The sequence below is a fragment of the Mirounga leonina genome, unplaced genomic scaffold, assembly GCF_011800145.1.
Source record: "Mirounga leonina isolate KUSES-001 unplaced genomic scaffold, KU_Mleo_1.0 Mir_180, whole genome shotgun sequence".
Taxonomy (NCBI): Eukaryota; Metazoa; Chordata; class Mammalia; order Carnivora; family Phocidae; genus Mirounga; species Mirounga leonina.
In genome coordinates this window covers 16,333,133-16,352,758 of record NW_023270469.1, presented here as the reverse complement: position 1 = coordinate 16,352,758, position 19,626 = coordinate 16,333,133, and the positions used below count along the sequence as shown (strand labels likewise).

The following is a 19,626-nucleotide window of genomic DNA, read 5'->3' as shown; positions in this document are numbered from 1 at the left end:
TGTTTGTTGTTGTTTTCTTTTTTTCTTTTTTTAATTTTACCTTTAAAAAAGGTTTAAGAAAGATTTATTTTAAATCACATCATTCAGTTTTGCTTTCGGCTTAGAAAAGAATGAACTGCAGACTACCGAGGAGTAACAACTTCTTCCATCTACTTTTTGGAGGGGGAGAAGGTACAGGGGCAGTGGCACCAAACTCTGAGCCAAATACCGTGTTAAAGGCATCTGTGCATTATTCATCTTTCTGTCCTTAGCAGAGCCTAGAATAGTGCCTTGCTGCACGTAGCAGCAGCTCAATAAATACTTGTTGAGTTGAAAGAGTCTTATGTTCTTGTCCCTTATTTGCCAAAACTTTGGGGCGGGTCTTGCTACTAGTTTACATTCCTTGGCACCACTTCTCCTGAGAAGTGATGATTTCAGGGGCCCAGGGTGTAGGGGAGACTTTTTATCAGGACTGCCTTGTGCTTTCCAAGGCTTAGCCTAACCGCCAAGAGCGTGGTGGGTTCCCACTGCCTGCTCAGTCTCTCCTGTTTCATCTCTTTTTTCTTCATGACTTGTATTTCTATATAGAACCCTTTGCGTGGACTATTCTTTTCAAATCCTTGTAACTTTTAAGGTTGACATTGGAATCAGACACAAGGTGACACATAAATATGTCTTTTTTGGAAAAAGAATGTGTAAAGTCCCTATAGCTGAACTCTACCAGAAGAGAATGTTACTTACCCATTAAGAACAGTAATACCTCACTTCTATATAGCTGAAATTTCCAAGTGATTGTTGAATCTTAGAAGTGTGTCTTATAAAGGACATCGCATCACAGAAATGCTCTCGCCCTGAGATGAGCCCTGATTGCATAGAGACGTACCACACCTGCATAAGGCCTTCTGAAATCAGAGTGAAATAGGGTGATCAGTAAGAATTTGGGCCAAGGCTAGTACCTAGCCACATGTTTGAAAGTCAGTATTGTCTTCTGTGGAAATTGACATTTATTTGTATTGAGAGGTTTTTATCAGTTTTCTATTGCTGTGTAATCAATCACCAGAAACTTAGGGCTTAAAACGATAACATTTTTTAGCTCTCTGTAGTGGCACAGTGTGGCTGGCTGGCTTGTCTACTCAGGGTCCCACAAGACCAAAATCAAGGTGTTGGCCAGGCTGCATTCTAATCTGGAAAGTCTAAGGAAGACTTTGCTTCGAAGCTCATTCCGCTGGTTGGTAGACTTCAGTTACTTGCGGGTGTAGGACTGAGGTCCTTGTTTCCTTACTGGCTGTTAACTGGGGCTTCTCTCAGGTCTGGTGCCCCCTTCCTTCTCATATAGGTGCCCCCCACTCCCTTGAGCTTTGAATCACTCTGATTTTCTTTTTTGCTTTCCACTTCTGACACCTGCTAGAGAAAGCATACTGTTTTTATGTTATATAATCAGATCAGGCCTGCTTGTTTGAGCGCCCTTTCCTAAGTTCACTCATGCCACATAACATAATCAGGGGTGTGATATTTTGTCACATTTCACTGGTTTTAGGCATTAGGGTGGGGTATCCTTGTGAGGCACTTAAAATAGAAGTACTGAAAAAAAATTTTTTTTTTCATTTTAGAAATTCTGCCCACCACAGAAGGTGTCTCTCTAAATTCTCATGTTTAGTCACTTGCCTACACTTTACCTGTTAGAGTGCTTGAAAATTACAGCTAGAACAAATAAAAACCCATGCCAAATAGAACTTGTTGGATTTGGAGATTGTCTCACAATTTTAGTATCTACGTGTGGCCATGAAATGAGTCTAGTGAAATGATTTTTATTTCTAGACCCCAATATTAGAGAATGTTTTTACATGATGCCTAGAGGCGGTCTTTCTGGAAGGCAGTAGCTTGGTACTTCTCAGTTACCTCCTAGACTCTGGATTCCATCTCCTGGCATTGATTCCATTCTCTAAAGGGATGGCGGGAGATGAGGAGGTGATGAGTGACTGGACTGCAAAGAACATGGGCAGTACTAGAGATTACAGGCACAAGAGTGCTTTTGAACTTGACAGCCTGCTTCTTTTATTCATTCAGCAAATATTTTTACATGCCTTCTTGTGGGGCCAGGCACATGCTGGGTGCTGGTTTATGCAAAGGTACACAGAAGAGACATGGTGCCTGCCCTCACGGACCTTATTGGAAATAGATATTGAACAAATAAACACACAAATACATAATTACAAATAGATGTGCCATAAAGGGAAAATTAGAATGCTTTGTGAGAGAATGTAAGGGAATTTACTCTAGCCTGGGAGATAAGGGACATTCAGACCAAGATTTGGATTGGGCATTCAGAGAAGAGTCTCCCAGGTGAGTAGATCCTCAAAGTCTCTGAATTATCCTCAGGAGCAGTTTAGAGGGATGTTCTGAGGAATGTGCAAGGAACATACTCTTTTTGGAGCTTACTTCACTCCTGCTGGATTTCTGCCTTTGTGATTTGCTGGGTCAGAACACTTAGAAATGACAGCTGAATGTACTGTTGACCCCAGTACCTCAGGACCCCATGTAGTCCTTTTTGGTCTGAGGCTGTAGCACAAGGGACGCTCAAACAAGAGATGATTTCAGTAGGAAGAAGGTGGAGACGCCCTTCTGGCTTACCCGTACAAGGTGGGGCTCCGCATCCCTTTCAGGGTCCACCCATGCAGGTTCCTCCTGCGTGTCAGTGCAGGCTGGTGGCCCCCAACGCTCTCCACAGGAGCATGCTATGCCCCTGTAGCATCTCAGGCCAAGGAACATACCAGTCATTGACTGCTGCACTGAGCTGGGTAGAATGAGGGGTGAATACTTCCCCGGAACTTCAGCTCCGTTTCAAGTTGGGGAGGGTGTTTGAGTATTCTCTTCTATTACTCTCGACCTACAACATGGAATTAAGTTAGATGTATCAAAATGTATTTTATGTTCTCTTGTGAGTTGAATCTTTTAGTCTTCCAAAGCTGCGACTATTGAGAGGATTGCTCTATACTCAAGGTTGTGCAAAAGTCAATCATTTGTCGGGCGCCTGGGTGGCTCAGTCATTAGGCATCTGCCTTCGGCTCGGGTCATGATCCCAGGGTCCTGGGATCGAGCCCTGCATTGGGCTCCCTGCTCGGCGGGAAGCCTCTTCTCTCCCATTCCCCTTGCTTGTGTTCCCTCTCTCGCTGTGTCTCTCTCTCTGTCAAATAAATAAATAAAATCTTAAAAAAAAAAAAAAAAGTAAATCATTTGTCTTTCTGAAACATAGAATGGACTTGGCAGCAGTTTTATTTTTACCCTTCCTGTCATTTCTGAGGCCGGCAGCCTAGAGGTAGGGTGTGGAATGGAGCTGTAAATTACCCTTGGAATGACTAGAATGGTCTCATTTTAACTCTTAATTGTGCCTTTCCCTTTCACCTCTCCTTTTTATCCCTTTATTTATTTATTTATTTATTTATTTATTTATTTATTTATTTATTTATTATTTTTTTTATTTCCCCTGAATCCACATTTGAATGGGGAGGAAGGATTGAACAGGGTGTAGGTGGGAGCAGGTTTGCTTATTGATGCGTCTCTGAATGGTGGAAACCATTTCTTTTCCCATCACCAATTCCCGTTTTCTTTTTTTTTTTTAGTGCTTCTATTTTAAGTGCCTTTTTTTTTTTTTTTGCTGGTTCTGTCTTACTGGAAACTGGCCCAGCCTCACTCAGTTTGTTTCCATGCTGCTATTAAAAGACAATGCCCAGTTAAGAGGCCTCGGAGGAGGGACTGGACAGCCACCCTCTTAAGTCCAGTCATTCAGGCAAATAATTCCGTGGATTAGAGTGTGAGAAGAGTTTGAAGTTTATTGGGTGATTTTACCTTCTGCGTCGTTATTGATTTGTTTTTGTAAATGGAGGAAAACTCACTGTTAGTTTTTCTACCCTGAAACTTCTCATGTGCTGAGCTCAAATACTAATGGGCCTGGATCTGAGGTCAAAGACCCTCCCTTTTGTATCCCAGGCCTCTTTTACCAAGGTAGAAAATTGTGCTTGGCACCCAGTATCCAGTCAACCAGGAATTCTCAACATTTGGGAGAAATGTGTTCCTGGGCTTTGAAGAATCCTCATGTTTATTAATACAGAGTGTTTGGAGAGTCTTGAATATCGCCTGGAGTACATTCTTATCAAGATTCTTGTTTTCTGTGTGTTTTTTTGAGCATATCCTCACACAGTAAGTTACTTGTCTTTTATTTTTTTATTGTAGGGTTTTTTTTATTATGTTATGTTAATCACCATACATTACATCATTTGTTTTTGATGTAGTGTTCCATGATTCATTGTTTGCATATAACACCCAGTGCTCCATTCAGTACATGCCCTCTTTAATACCTATCACCAGGCTAACCCATCCCCCCACCCCCTCCCCTCTAGAACCCTCAGTTTGTTTTTCAAGTTACCTGTCTTTTAAAACTTTTGCTCACTTTTATTTTTTCTCATGTGATGAACTGTTTTTGCAGTGGCTGAAATATACAAATTGATTTTTAGAAATTATTAAGTTAGTTTTACTGAGGTATAATTTATATAGAGGAAAATTCACCCTTTTCCATGTACAGTTCTGTGGGTTTTGACAAAAGCATACAGTCTCATAACCACTACCGTTTCCAAGATATACATAGTTTTATCTTCCTGAAAAGTTCCCTTGTGCCTCTTTGTAGTCATCCTCTCCTACTTCCAGCCACTGGCAAACACCAATCTGTTTTTTTTCCATACAGTTTGCCTTGCTTCCTCCTAAATGTTATAAAAATGGAATGAAACACTGTAGCCTTTTGAGTCTGTCTTCTGGTTAGTATGGGGCATTTGAGATGAATCTGTGTTGTTTCATGTATTAGTAATTTCTTTGCTTTTATTTGCTGAGTACAAGTCCCTTGTATGGATGTCCCTTGTATGAATGTACCACAGTTTGTCCGTTCATTCACCAGTTGAAGGACTTTGGGTTGTTTACAGTTTTGGAAATTATGAATAAAGTCACTATAAACATTTGCCTACAGGTTATGGAAACTTACGTTTTCCTTTCTTTTGGGTAAATACCTAGGAGTAGGATTGCTGGTTTGTATGCTAAGTGCATATTTAACTTTACGAAAAACTGCCAAACCGTTTCTTTTTTTTTCTTTTTTCCCCTCCATACTGTTTTCTAAAGTGGCTGTACCACATCCCATTCCCTCCAGCAGTGTTTGAGACTTGCAGTTGCTTTGTGTCCATCTTCCTCAGCACTTGCTACTGTCAGTTGTTGTGTTTGTCTGTTTTCACTTTGTCTATTCTAATAGGCATGTGATGGTATCTCATTGTGATCTTTTTTTAAAGATTTTTTTTTTTAAGGATTTTATTTATTTGACAGAGAGAGAGAGCACAAGTAGGCAGAACAGCAGGGAGAGGGAGAGGAAGAAGCAGGCTCTCCACCGAGCAGGGAGCCTGACGTGGGGCTCGATCCCAGGACCCTGGGATCATGACCTGAGCCGAAGGCAGCCGCGTAACCGACTGAGCCACCCAGGCGCCCCAATCTCACTGTGATCTTAATTCGTATTTCCCTAATGACTAATGATGTTGAACACCTTTCCTGTGCTTATTTGCCATTTCTGGATTGTCTCTGGTGAAATGTTTGTTAAAATCCTTTGATGATTTTTTATATTGGTTTGTTGTTACTGAGTTTTGAGAGTTCTTTATATATTCTGGATCTAAGTCCTTCATCAGATATGTATTTTGCAAATATTTTTTTCCCAGTCTCTGGATTGTCTTTTTGTTTTCTTGACAGTATCTTTGGAAGAGCAGGAATTTTGAATTTTGATGAAGCTACCTACTACTTTTAAAAATCAATTTCCACATGAAGCATATGATAGACTTATTAATCTCAAATTCTGAGCCATCACCAAATTTTGAATTTAACTTTTAATTTGGCAAAAAATTTTGTGTTCTGGCTTGTGAGCCTTTGCTTTTTTGTACTGTTCATCTTGTGTTCACTTATGTTATCAGTGCTAGGGCTGGCCTCTTTTTAAACCAAAGAAACAAAGTTTTGTGTAACTACTCCACATAAATTATTGCGTATGTGACGATGGTCATCAAAGTTGCACTGGAATGACAGTGCCAGGTTATCAGCCGGTCTCACTCACTGGCCCAGTGGCTCTCACATGTTAGCATTGTAGAGTGTGATGCAAAATTACAAATCACCGCATTTCCACTAAGATGTAAACTTTTTGAGGTCAGGGACTCTTTCTGTTTTTGTTTTTAAATGTTTACCAGTTTAGTAAAGGATATGAATCAACAGCCAGATGGAAGAGAGATACATAGGGCGAGGTATGGGGAAAAGGTGGGGAGCTTCCATGCCCTCTCCAGGCACGCCACTCTACCCGCATCTCCATGTGTTCACCAACCTGGAGCGCCAGGACCCTTTCTGTTTTGTTGCTAGAACAGGGCTTAGTGCTCAGAAGATAATCAAATGCTATTCAGTGGCCTTCATGAAGGGTGATGCAAGATGTCTCAAAGCAACCAAGCCTGTGGCTCTCGGTACAGCTGAGGACTGAGGCCAACTCTCTGAATGGCAGAGCTTGAATGCCAAGGGACAGCCCAGAGCCCCATCTGGGGGACTTCCAAGTGCAGCAGATCTGCTTCTGGGAATGTGGAGAGAGAATTCCAGGTCCCTGGCCTTGACTGGATTTCTTAGGGAGGCCTCAGGTTCTGAGAGAGGAACTTAGGTAAGGACATGCCAGCATTCTGAGAAGGGCATGCTGTAAAGAGAGCTGAATCTCGGTAACTAGATAACTTGAAACCAGTTGTGGAGTTTTGCTGTTCCATCTTCTTCTGACTGTCTCAGGGCTGCATAACCCACTCACCCTCCCACCCCTGCTGCCATCTCCACCCTCCAAATGGTGACAAGATCAGGCCAAAGTTGAAGTCACTGGCAGAGCCGAAGCCAGGCTGCCTGTGGTGGAGCCCAGCTCATCTCCACCCCATCGTCTCGCTTTTGTCCTGATACTATTTTGGCTCATGGTGTGTGGTTTCAGCATTTGGGCCAGCTTTTAATCACGACACAATCCCATTTTGTAAGGGCTGAGTGAGTCCTCCAAGAGAGGAAACTGCTGAAGAGAAGATTTTCCTCAACTGTTGAGGCCTTTCTTCTTTCTGAGAGTCGTATGTTAAAGGTAATTCAAGGTGAAAAAAGGGGGAAACTCCAGATTGAGGGCAAGGGAAGAATCTGGGGAATGGGGGCTGTGTGTGTGTGTGTGTGTGTGTGTTGGGGGAGGGCGGAGGTGGCAGTGTGGGCTGCGGCCAGGGAGGCAGCAATTCATGCCAAGTGGTCCCGGCTGCCCCTGGTTACAGGCTAATCCCAGCCCTGCTGCAGCCCATCATTCAGGGCAAGCTGCTATCATTAGTGGTTAAACATTTCTGAGAGTATTCTCTCTCAACTCTGACCACATGCCCTTTCGGGGAAGGGAGGGAGGAGCCAGGAGAGTTAATGGGGCCCACCCTGTTGTCATGCCCAGCTGCTCTGCAGAGGGACAGGGAGCCCCGGACTGGAAGTGATCACGGGCTCGTCGGAGCCAGTGCATGTGACAGGACTGATGTCGCCTTTCCTGTGCTGCCCACACAGCCTGCTGCTTCTTGAGTGATACAGCCCTCTGCTGTGGGCTCTGAGTACCAAATCTGAGAGGCTTATTTGTCCTTTTAAGGGTGTTCTGGGCTGAAATAAACCTTTTATTAACCAATTTTATCTCTGTCAAGCTCTCTGCCCTCAACAGACACACACACACACACTCACTCACTCACTCACTCACTCACTCACTCACTCACCAGTGGCGGAAGACCGTCTTTTCCTTTGGAACTAATCTGTACTCATTCTGCTTTCGATGAGGAGTTGTGGTAAAATGCTCAGTACTAACGTTTCTTCCCATGAAGTGGGGACTTTGAAATATTTTTTTTTTTGACTGAGGTGTGGTTGACAGCTTTCGATTTATGAAATTAGCTCAGGGAAAAATAAGATGGAAAAAGAGAGTCCAAATTAAATCTTTATTTCCATAGCTCAGTTGTGCCCTCTCTATCCATTTTTAACTGCCATGCAGTTTTTAGGTATGAAGAACTCCATGGTTTGTTAGGTTCCTTCCTTCCTTCCTTCCTTCCTACAGTTTTGATCTAAGAAAAAACTTTTTCCCTCCTTAAAAAATTGTGTTTTTTCCTTACTCAAAAGTATACAAGTTCAATGGAGAAAACTAGAAAACTCTAGAAAAGCACAAAAGGAAAAGCTAAGGGAATTCGTATTCACAACAGTCAGAGATAATGACTATAACTATTTTGGCTTATGCCCATCTTGTTGGAAAAAGTCCATTTCTTGTGCTGGAGAAGGTACTTGTTGGTGGGGGCACTTCTTATTCCCCTAGGAACCTCCACGTTTGTTGTGTTGTGGGCTTGTTCCAACACTCTGGATGAGAGAGTCTCACCAGCAGAGGTGTTCTGGTGGATATGGAGCCTTCCAGCCCAGCAGGGGACCTTTCCATTTGAGCTCTTCATCTCACCATTGGCCAAGTGACCAGTGAAAGAATAGCCTGGGAGGGATTCAGTTCAAGTCCAGGCTCCCTTCCCCCAGTCTCCAACCAAAGAACATGAGCTCTTGATCTTAGACTGCCTGGATTTGAGTCTTGCTCCATTGCTTTCTTTCTCTGTCTTCTTTCTTATCTGTAAAATAGGTATAACAATAGTAAACTCCTTCTAGGGTTACCATGCTAGATGAGATAAAATAAAAAGTGCACAGCACACCATGGATATCTGTTACATAATGTTCTGACTCAGTGCATATTATATACTGCTATAGTTATTGTTATTCCTTTTATTGTTGATCGTATTCTCACTGCCCCATGTACCTGGTATGCGACCTCTATCCATGGGGGTATGCGTTATGGAGGGTATGGGGTATGTGGACCTCTGTTTCTTTGCTTAGTCAGAGGTGGTCTTTTCTTTACTGGATGATGTTTAAATACTCTCACTTTTAAATATTCTCACTTGAAGACTAATAAACAATGACTATGCAGTAGAATAATCTCCTTTGACAGAACAGCTGGACTGAAGGGCAGGGAGGCTTAGACATTTTCACTGAGTGAACAAAGTCAGGCGACAACAGGACTGTGAGAACACATACTGCCTATTGTCTCATGTTCTCTGAAGTTGTCAGATAGATTCTCTGCTCCTAGATCCCACCATTTTCTGCGATGTAGATCCCTTTATGCTTTGTTCCTCATTGATTTGGATGGACCATTGAGTCATCTTTTCTAGATAAAACATGTCAACATATGCATTGGCTGGAGTTGTCTAGTGCCCCTTGACTTCTTTTCCCAAGGGAAGTATGTTTCTAGCTATAGAGAAAATAGATTTGGATACGATTTGGGCTCTTTTTACCTAATGGGAGAATTATGTCATCTGTAGCCTGTCCAGTGATGCTTGTTTATTTATTACATTTGAGCCCAATAAAAATAATGTGATGGTCATAGGATATTTTGCCAGTTTTTTCAGATGTGGGGGCAATTCACTCTGGATTTGTTTACTTCAAGTGGAAAAGTTTACCCAAAGTTGCCTTCTGGGCTATTACCAAGGAGGAAGCTTACCTGAGTCTCTGTTCGGAGCCAGGTTCTGTTGAGTCAAAGGCTACAGGGGCTATTAAAAGTCTTATTTCCAATAAATAGCGAGAGAGGGAATACGGTCACTTAGATGGGACATACTTCTTTCTTTTTCACAGTGGCTTATATCTGTCTGCTTTATACTTTGAATTTCCAGGACGCACAGACATTCAGGTGGCTCAGCCAGAGCAACCACAGCAGCCGGTGAGCAAAGCCCCGGTACCAGCAACCGGCACCGCCAGCCCATCAAGAACCCAACCCACAGTGGCTTGGCCAATGGCACAGGTGAGTGACAGCACAAAATAGCAGCCTGGACTAAAGCAGCGGCTTCTAACCTGTGCTCACATGGAGTTGGGACTCTGCCTGCTGTGTCAGAATGTAGGGTGGGCAGGAGAAGACTCCAGTGCTAAAATCCATGAGCCTTTCCACCGGCCCATCTTCTTTTGTCTCTGGCAGATTCTCTTCAGCCGAGGTTATTCTCCATATGCCTGCACTCTTCTAAAATATTCCTTTGCACAAACATAAAAAGTATTGATTTTTAAAATTCATTTCTTATCAGTATTGGGGGCAGAGGGGTTATCTTATTTATATATGACACGTTTTTTATTTCCTTAATTTAAGGCAATGATCAGACTAGGTAGAAAGAAGACTAAGGGGCGCCTGAGTGGCTCAGTCGTTACGCGTCTGACTTCGGCTCAGGTCATGATCCCAGGGTCCTGGGATCGAGCCCCGCGTCGGGCTCCCTGCTCGGTGGGAAGCCTGCTTCTCCCTCTCCCACTCCCCCTGCTTGTGTTCCTGCTCTCACTATCTCTCTCTCTGTCAAATAAATTAAAAAAAAAAAAAAAAAAAAAAAAAAGAAAGAAGACTAAGTATTGTTGCTCAGAGCCGGGTTTGAGAAGATGGCAGCGCTGTTGGACTGGTTGGGATGCTGACTAGGGGCAAAGCCAGAGTGTCACGCGGGGTGGGGAGGTGGGGGGAGCACATTCCGTGGCTGTTCCAGTGAGAGTATTTGTCCCATTTGAGAATAGGTAGGTAGCCCTTCCTTATCCACAGAGAACTTTTCTGCCCTTGATTCTACTTCTCTGTAAGTGGGAAGGGAAGGACTGATTTCAGAACAAATAGTTTTTCTCATGCTTTCCTTCTGTCTCATCAGGGCAGTGTCGAATTAAAAAGCAAAAAAAAAAAAATTAGTTTTTCTCAATGTCTTGAAGATTGTCAAATCTTTAGTGACTGCCAGTCATGTGGTAATTTGTCTAAATTTGAAGCAGTTGGGGAAGGACTTGGATGTTTACTTCAGTAAACTGTAGACGGCAGAGAATCCGTACGTGGCATGGAATGGGTTTTGTAGGTGCTTGTGGTAGCCGAGGGGTGACGCCCAGGAGGGGAGATCCAGAGCAGCATACCTTCTGCACAGAGCATTCCCAGGCTTGGTGCTGCCCTTTGTGAGCCGAACCTACTGAGTCGGAGAGATCAACTAGAGTTGCTTTCTAGTGGCTTTCAGCTCTCTGGCAGCACCGGATGAGGGCCACAGAGCCCCTCTGATAGCTCCTGGTGCTTCGCTATACCATTACCCACCATGGACTGCAGGGTGGAGTGGCGCATCCTTCTGGGCTCCGTGCGTGGGTGGTGAGCGGACATTCTCCCCGGAGTTTAGGACCTGCCTGAAGGAATTGAGTTAGCTAGCTCCCCCTGAGCCTTGAGGACGAGGATGAGCTGGAGATGAGGAGTACAAGTGCCTGCCATCTCAGCGAGCCTGGTGCCCCTGTGCCAACCACCGTATCCGCATGCTGCAACATCCAGGCGTAGCGGCCATGGGGGCCCTGGCTTCCAGTCTGGGTGAAGGGGGTGGCGAGGCGGCGGCTGTGGACCGCGCTATACAAAACCGTATACAGCTCCATGAGCACCAGTAAACATGCTTCTCTTCGGAAAATAAGTCATGCGGCTCCTGGGTGGCTCATCCGGTTAAGCGTCTGCCTTTGGCCCAGGTCATGATCCCAGAGGCCTGGGATCAAGCCCCGCGTCAGGCTCCCTGCTCAGCAGCCAAGTCTGCTTCTCCCTCTCCACGTTCATGCTCATGCTCTCTCACTCGCTCACTCTCTCAAATAAATAAATAAAAATCGTTAAAAAAAAAAAAAAAGGCGGGGAAAGAAAAATAAGTCACTTGTAGAGGAGGACCAGCATTTACAAATGGAGAGGGGAACTGGATTTTTGGAACCATTTGTTTCCTGGAGGCCGTGGCCAGGCTACCAAACCGCTTTGTTTTTTAGGGGCCTATGTTACTCCATACTGGTTTCCTTCAGCCATCTGTGCTTTTCTTATAAAAACTATTGGTAAATTGACTTTATATGGTGATGGTCTTTGAGTCACTCTTACTGGGTCCTGGAACATATTTGTGTTTCCCCTACGTTTATTTTTAGGTACCTTTGCGTATTGTCCTTATCTGCAAGAACATTATGTGTCAGCAGACGAGGCAGGTGCCAGCCATATCTTCAGAAAGCCAAACGTCTCTAACCCCAAAGTGCATTGGGAATGTTTTATAGTGGTGTATCTGAGTGCCCAGACTGTTCCCAGAACCCATCTATGAAGGACAGTTGCTGCATTTTAGGGATTTCTGCCTGTTAAAATACCGAGGCCTTGGCCTCCGTCTCATCTCTGCTTTCTGCCGTGATGACGGTTCACCTTTGTCTCCAGCCAGCCTGGACTTTGTAGGCTTTTTTTTTTTTTTTAAAGATTTTATTTATTAGAGAGAGAGAGCACATGAGAGGGGGGAGGGTCAGAGGGAGAAGCAGACTCCCTGCTGAGCAGGGAGCCTGATGCGGGACTCGATCCCGGGACTCCAGGATCATGACCTGAGCCGAAGGCAGACGCTTAACCATCTGAGCCACCCAGGCGCCCCTTTGTAGGCTTTTTAATGTCTATCCAAGGGGTACAGAAAGATCTTACCTTTCGTTTGGGGAGCAGACAGAAACCCTACTTTGGCAGTGTGAGACAAGAAGGGAGTTTGAGGATGTGAATGAGGACATCTTCATCTTTCAACACGCTGCTCTTAGAACTGTGAGGACCAGTTCCAAAATGGTGGTAGTAGCCGTGCCTCCAGGAAATATTTCCACAGACATACAAGATTTATTTAGCAAGGCTTTTTGGCTATGCTCTGCAGTTAGGCATGAAAAAGACATTTAGGGCAAAGACAGAGCTGAGTTCCAGGTGGTTTTTTCATGTTGTCACAACTATAAAGTATCCATTTTTATAAAATGAAAGTGAATGGCAGCCTGTCTGTATAAATGTAACATTACTAAGTTTTAGAAGTGGTGCAGTCGAGAAGTAGATGAACAGTATAGCACTTCATTGAGACCTGTGTGCCATGATTTACTTTCTTTTTATTGAAAACTTTAGCCAAGAAAATTACATCTCTTGCTCCTCTCTTAAATGTGATTTCCATGCACATAAAGTCCGCAGTCATACTGGTCGCGGGTCAGATTCTGGAGCACCCCCACCCCCGCCATGTACAGTATGTGAAGGCCCAGTGACTCTCTGGGTCTTAGTTTTCTCATTAATAAAATGAGGACAAGAGTATATATCTCATAAAGTTGTTATAAGGAATAAATTATATAAAACATGTAGAGTGCCTGAGACTCTCAAAGTTAGCTTTTGCCTTTATGAATAATTTCATGCAATTATAGTTATGTAGCATGGATATGAGGCTTTTTTTTTAATCCCATTGTTTTTTATACATGCTTCTGTGTATCTGTTGTCTTGTTTGCTTTTTTTAGTGACCTCATACTGTTTTGCAGTTAGTATGTCAGAATTCTTTTAACCATTCTTCAATTCTTATGTTTCCTTATTATAAAACAAAATCCTAATGCAAATGTCTTTGCACACAGTTTTGTTTCTTCTTGCATAAAGTTCTTGAGTCAAAGGATATGAATTTTTAAAAATGAGAGCAAATGTATTTTACCAGCCTTCTGAAAGGATTGAAGCAATCATACGTTCCACAGTAGTATAAAATTTCCATTAGGTGGTATATGAGGTTTATTTTTTTACTGAAACTGTATAAATACTGGTTTATCATTTTGCTAACAGCTATTAAGTACCACTTCATTATTGAACCTAATTGCACGTTTTCATTTATTAGTTGCTTGCTCGACTATTTCTTTCCTCTTGTGTGATTTTTTTCATAGCATTTGATTTTTTTTTTTTTTAAAGATTTTATTTATTTATTTGACAGAGAGAGACACAGCGAGAGAGGGAACACAAGCAGGGGGGAGTGGGAGAGGGAGAAGCAGACTTCCCGTGGAGCAGGGAGCCCTATGCGGGGCTCGATCCCAGGACCCTGGGATCACGACCTGAGCCGAAGGCAGATGCTTAACGACTGAGCCACCCAGGCGCCCCCTTTTTTTTTTTTTTTTTGAGATTGAGAGATTTATATATTCTGGTACAAGTTTTTTTTTTTTTTTAATTGTGGCAAAATATACATAGACATTAAACCATATGAAGTGTGTAATGTAGTGGCATTAAGTACATTCTCAATGTTGTGCAACTATCACCACCACGATGCATGTGCAGAACCTTCTCATCTTCTCAAACTGAAACTCTGTACCCTTTATTTTTTTTAAGATTTTATTTATTTGAGAGAGAGAGAGAGAGAATGAGAGAGAGAGCATGAGAGGGAGGAGGGTCAGAGGGAGAAGCAGACTCCCTGCCGAGCAGGGAGCCCGATGCGGGACTCGATCCCGGGACTCCAGGATCGTGACCTGAGCCGAAGGCAGTCGCTTAACCAACTGAGCCACCCAGGCGCCCACTCTGTACCCTTTAAACAATAACTTCCTCCTCTCCGCCCTCCAGCGCCAGCCCTTGGTAACCTCTATTCTCCTGTTTCTAAGAATTTGCTTATTCTTGGCTCCTGGCTGGCTCGGTCAGTACGGCAAGAGATTCTTGATCTTGGGGTCGTGAGTTTGAGCTCCATGTTGTGCGTAGAGATTACTGGAAAAAAAAAAAAAACTTAAAAAATAACCACTGGCTAATGATTTAATCTAAGAATTTGCTTATTCTAGGTACCTCTTATAAGTGGAATAATTTGTCCTTTGTCTCTGGCTTATTTCACTTAGCATGTTTTCAAGATTCATCCGTGTTGTAGCGTGTTCAGAGTTTCATTCCTTTTTGAGGCTGGATAATGTTCCACTGCATGTGTATACCCCGTTTTATTTATCCATTCGTCTGTTGTTGGACCCTATGGATTGTGCCTATCTTGTGGCTATTTTGAATAATATTGAATTGCTCTTGTGAACGTGGGTGTACATCGATCTGAGTCCCTGCTTTCAGTTCTTTTGGCTATAAACCTAGGAGTGGAGTTGGTGGGGTAAATGTCTGGTAATTCTGTGTAACTTTTTGAGGAACCCCCAAACTGTTTTCCATGGTAGCTGCACCATTTTACATTTCCTCTCACAGTGAATGAGTGTTCCAGTTTTTCCATATCCTTGCCAACAGTTGTTTTCTGTTTTGTTTTTTTTTTTAAATTATAGCCATCTTAATGTATACAAAGTACTTAGGTATAAGTTTTATCTGTTAAATTTATGATGTTAAGTTTCCCTCCTATATTATTGTTTTACATTTTATCTCATTTTCTGTGGCTTTTGTAGAAAAGGAGATAGAAAATTTAAAAATAATTATGCCTGAGCATTTAAAAAAATGTTTGTAGTTTTACTTTTTGCTTCAGTAGTAGGAAAAATTCTCTGTCTGTGGTTGGGATAAATACTTTATTCCTATTTACTTTTTTTTTCATGGTGTTACAAAATAACTATCCTAATGGAATGTATAGTGATATGTCTATATACATATATCAATATGATGAAGTCTGGGTCTAAATTAATTTTTCTTTATATTGGGTCCTATTATTCCAGAAACATTTTTTTTTTTCCTCACTGGTGGTTTTATTTAGTGTTTATCGCTTATCATTTACTTAATATGCCGTCAGAATTTATTTCTGGACTCTTTACTCATTCCATTTATTTATTTCCGGTTTGGGGCCATTCCCATGTGACTTTGATTATTGACATGTGATAGTGTGTTTTTCTAATGTTTTGAAGAGCTACTCCTGCCCTATTACTTTTTCTCCATGATATTCTTTGGTAGTTTATACATTTTCAAAACAAATTTCAGTCTTTGAGTTCTTAGAAGCATGATGGAATGTACATGGAAGTTGGGTGAATCTATATATCGGTCAAGGAAGGACTGAACTTTCCCATGGTATGGCTTTGTCCATTTTTTAAGTTTCTCTTCTTGTTTTCCATTTAATTTTTCTTTTTTTTCCCCATCTAATTTAGTTGTTTTTCTTTATATATAAGCCTCACCCTGTGTCATGCTAATTATGAAAGATTTTTCTAGTTTTGGTTGCTTGTGAAGAACTGAGCAGCTAGTTACCTTGGGAATCCATTGCTTGTGTTTCATGGATGAGAGATAGTGACTGCTTTGCTGTGCATCATATGTTACGAGCTGATCTTCAGTTTAAAAAGTTTCCACTGTTGGCAGTTGCCTTTGCCATGCCTTAGTGTGGCGGCTGAAAAGGCCTGTGTGTATACCAAGAGCCTGCGCTACACTACACGCACCTGAAGATTTGGAACATACAGTGAGCTGGCGGCATGTCCAGGATTAGGAACAAGAATTTACAAATCCTGATCTTTTCTTGGCTAACTGTGACTAGAGTATGTCTCAGTCCTGAATGAATATCTGATTCATAAAGTTAGAATGTTTAACCAACATCACAGAGGGAACCTTGTGAAATACTCCTTGTTGCCGAAACCAGAGGCCATTCAACTACCATTTTACCTACTTAGCCCATTTACCGTGTCATCTTGGTACCCAGCTTTTCTTCCCATAGAGGAAAGCTGTCAAAGCCATCTTCATTTCTTTTCCCCTCCCTCCACCATTGCTTTTACCTCATGGTATTCTGGATTGGAGTACTGGTTTTGCTATTGGCTACCTGCATGGCACCTGTCCAGATGGAACCTCCGTGAGCTTCAGTTTTGTCTTAAATAGAATGGGAATAGTATCTTCTTCGCAGAGCTATTGGGCAGGTAAATGAGCTAATGAAAAAAAATTTGCTAAAGGCATTGTAGGTTCCTGGATTGGATCTTGGAACAGAAAAAGGATATGAGTGGTAAAGCTGGTGAATCCAAATAAAGTCTGAAGTTGGGTTAGTAGTAATGTACTGATGTTTGTTTTTCAGCTTTGACAAATGTTCTGTGCTTATATAAGATAGTATGCCGTTGACTCACTTTCCCTTAATATTGCTATCTTTGTGCTATCTTTGCAGCTTTTCTGTAAGTCTAAAATTATTCCAAAATGAAAATGAAAAGAAACTGCTTTGCAATTGATAGTGTTACACAAATGTCAGGTGGTTTTATTTCAGATTTCTTTCACTAGATTATTAGGTTTATTGAACAAATACTTGTCGAATGCCATTTTGCTAAGGACCATGCATGGTGTAAAGACAAGGGGGCGCCTGGTGGCTCAGTCTTTGAGCGTCTGCCTTAGGCTCGGGTCATGATCTCGGGGTCTTGGGATCGAGCCTTGCGTTGGGCTCCCTGCTCAGCTGTGAGCCTGCTTCTTCCTCTGCCTGTCGCTCCCCCTGCTTGTGCTCTCCCTCTCTCTCTCTGACAAATAAGTAAAATCTTTAAAAAATAATAATAATAAAAATTAAAAAATAAGGGGCGCCTGGGTGGCTCAATCGTTAAGATAATGCCTTCGGCTCAGGTCATGATCCCAGCGTTCTGGGATTGAGCCCCGCATCGGGCTCCCTGCTCAGCGGGAAGCCTGCTTCTCCCTCTCCCACTCCCCCTGCTTGTGTTCCCTCTCTTGCTGTGTCTCTCTCTGTCAAATAAATAAATAAAATCTTTAAAAATCTTAAAAAAAAAATGAGAGGGAGGTGGGGGAACTGGGGTTAGGTGTGTAGAACAGAGGTGGGTGGGGCTCTAGGTGAACTTAAAATAGCCATGAACCAATAATATTTGGAGCTGGGTGATAAGTTTATTATAGTGTTCTTTTTGCTGTTATATACTCAGTGTTGGTGACACACACAGAGTCTTCCATCAGGAGGCACATCACAGCTGGCTGTCACCCTTTTGCAATGTTAGCACCCACTGATGATTATTGCCTAAATCCATAAATTGGATGGGGATTGCAAAAACAGTCATATTCTAATCCTATCATGCCTATAAGAGAAACTTGCCCTCATCAACTATTTGGCTACCTTGAGATTCAGTTTGTAAAGAAAAGGCAGGAGAAATGCTTGGGTCTTTCCTTTTATTTACCAGTTTTCAGAATAAAGAATTGATTTCCTCACATCCTGTAAAAATGAAAAATGAAATTTTGTTTTGTGTAAAAATCATTATAAGCTCTTGGATTTAAACATTTAAAATATTTCAATCCAGGGGCGCCTGGGTGGCTCAGTCATTAAGCGTCTGCCTTCAGCTCAGGTAATGATCCCAGGGTCCTGGGATCGAGCCCCACATCGGGCTCCCTGCTCAGCAGGAAGCTTGCTTCTCCCTCTCCCACTCCCCCTGCTTGTGTTCCCTCTGTCAAATAAATAAATAAAATCTTAAAAAAAAAAAAAAGCTTAAAAAAAATATTTCAATCCATTGTGATTATTGTTCTTTTTGATACTAAAATTGTCCCCATATCTGGTTGGGGTTAGCAAAGGAGAGACGTGCCAAAGCTCTTCAAGTTTGTTTCACATTCTTTGCAAAAATTTCTAATTATTAAGTGGCAAGGTGCAGAATAGCATATACATTGTGCTAGTTTGTATGAGTATGTGTGTGTGTTTTCAAATATATGTGCATATGCTTGTATAGTCAAAGAATATCTTTGAAAGAATCATAAGAATCACAACAGTGACTGCCTCTGGGAGGAAACTGGGGGCCAGAGGACTGGAACAGGGAGACTTTCTTTACACTGTTTGAGCTTTTATACTTCTAAAATTCTCATAGAAGGGGCGCGTGGGTGGCTCAGTTGTTAAGCGTCTGCCTTCGGCTCAGGTTGTGATCCCGGGATCCTGGGATTGAGCCCCACATGGGGCTCCCTGCTCCGCAGGAAGCCTGCTTCTCCCTCTCCCACTCCCCCTGCTTGTGTTCCCTCTCTCGCTCTCTCTCTCTGTCAAATAAATAAAATCTTTAAAAAATTCTCATAATGTACATGTACTACCTATTAAAAATAATTATTATTGACCAGGAAAAGAACAAAAGCAGAGCCCCATTTTCCATGGCATGCCAATGGAAAAGACCCTCCAATCGGTGCCATTTGGATCTGACTATGCATGCAGATGCAAATCTAGTTCGAAGGGTTCCCACCAAGACTGCATCTGCCCACAGACCTATCCAAGAAGCCCTTGATTCACCACAGGAGCTCATCTGTTTGAGAGCTTTGTGCTACACTTTGATTTGGAGACAGAGTATGAGAGCCAGATATCCTTGCGCTGACAAACTTTCTGTGTCCGTGCTTGTATTTCCTACTCTCAGAAAGTGTATGTGTTGTAAATATATACACATTCTTAGAACGTGAGAGCTTGAAAGAACCTCAGTGATAAATCCACTCCATCACAGCTTACAGTCAGAAGAAACTGAAGTTCAGACAATTAAGTTACTGGCTTTTGGTCACACCAGTAAGCCAGTGACAGAGCACCATACTCAAGCCATCGATGTGACTTCAAATAGAGAAACAAACTGGATGGACAAAGACAAGGAGTGACAGTTGAGTCATGCCTCGGAGAATTGCTGTAGTTTACATTGTAGCTCTATCCAGTACGTATAGCCAGTGTTCTCTGTTAATCCTAATTGTTTGATGTGTACAACTTTGCTCCCCGCAAGGACTGCACCCTCCTTGAAACAAGGGCAAATGTGTTTCCTTTGTTTTTCACTACTTCCACCTCTGTCTCCTGTGTTCTTGCCTACACCTCTTTGCTCACTTGAGCCGCACTCCCTGGAGGCCCTCTCTCCTATTTAAGCCAGACTGATCCTCTCTGTGGATCCTACAAC

General features: G+C 42.5%; 1 protein-coding gene across 3 annotated transcripts in view; it reads left to right on the top strand.

The window, feature by feature from the left end:
- The window catches only part of WWP2 (WW domain containing E3 ubiquitin protein ligase 2), a 159,828-nt gene that overhangs the window by 93,297 nt on the left and 46,905 nt on the right, over positions 1 to 19,626 (top strand). For all 3 annotated transcript variants that reach the window (XM_035024870.1, XM_035024869.1, XM_035024868.1), the window contains one exon: positions 9,759 to 9,886. In XM_035024870.1, coding sequence (XP_034880761.1) covers positions 9,759 to 9,886 — 128 coding nt within the window. The remainder of the gene's footprint in view (positions 1 to 9,758; positions 9,887 to 19,626) is intronic.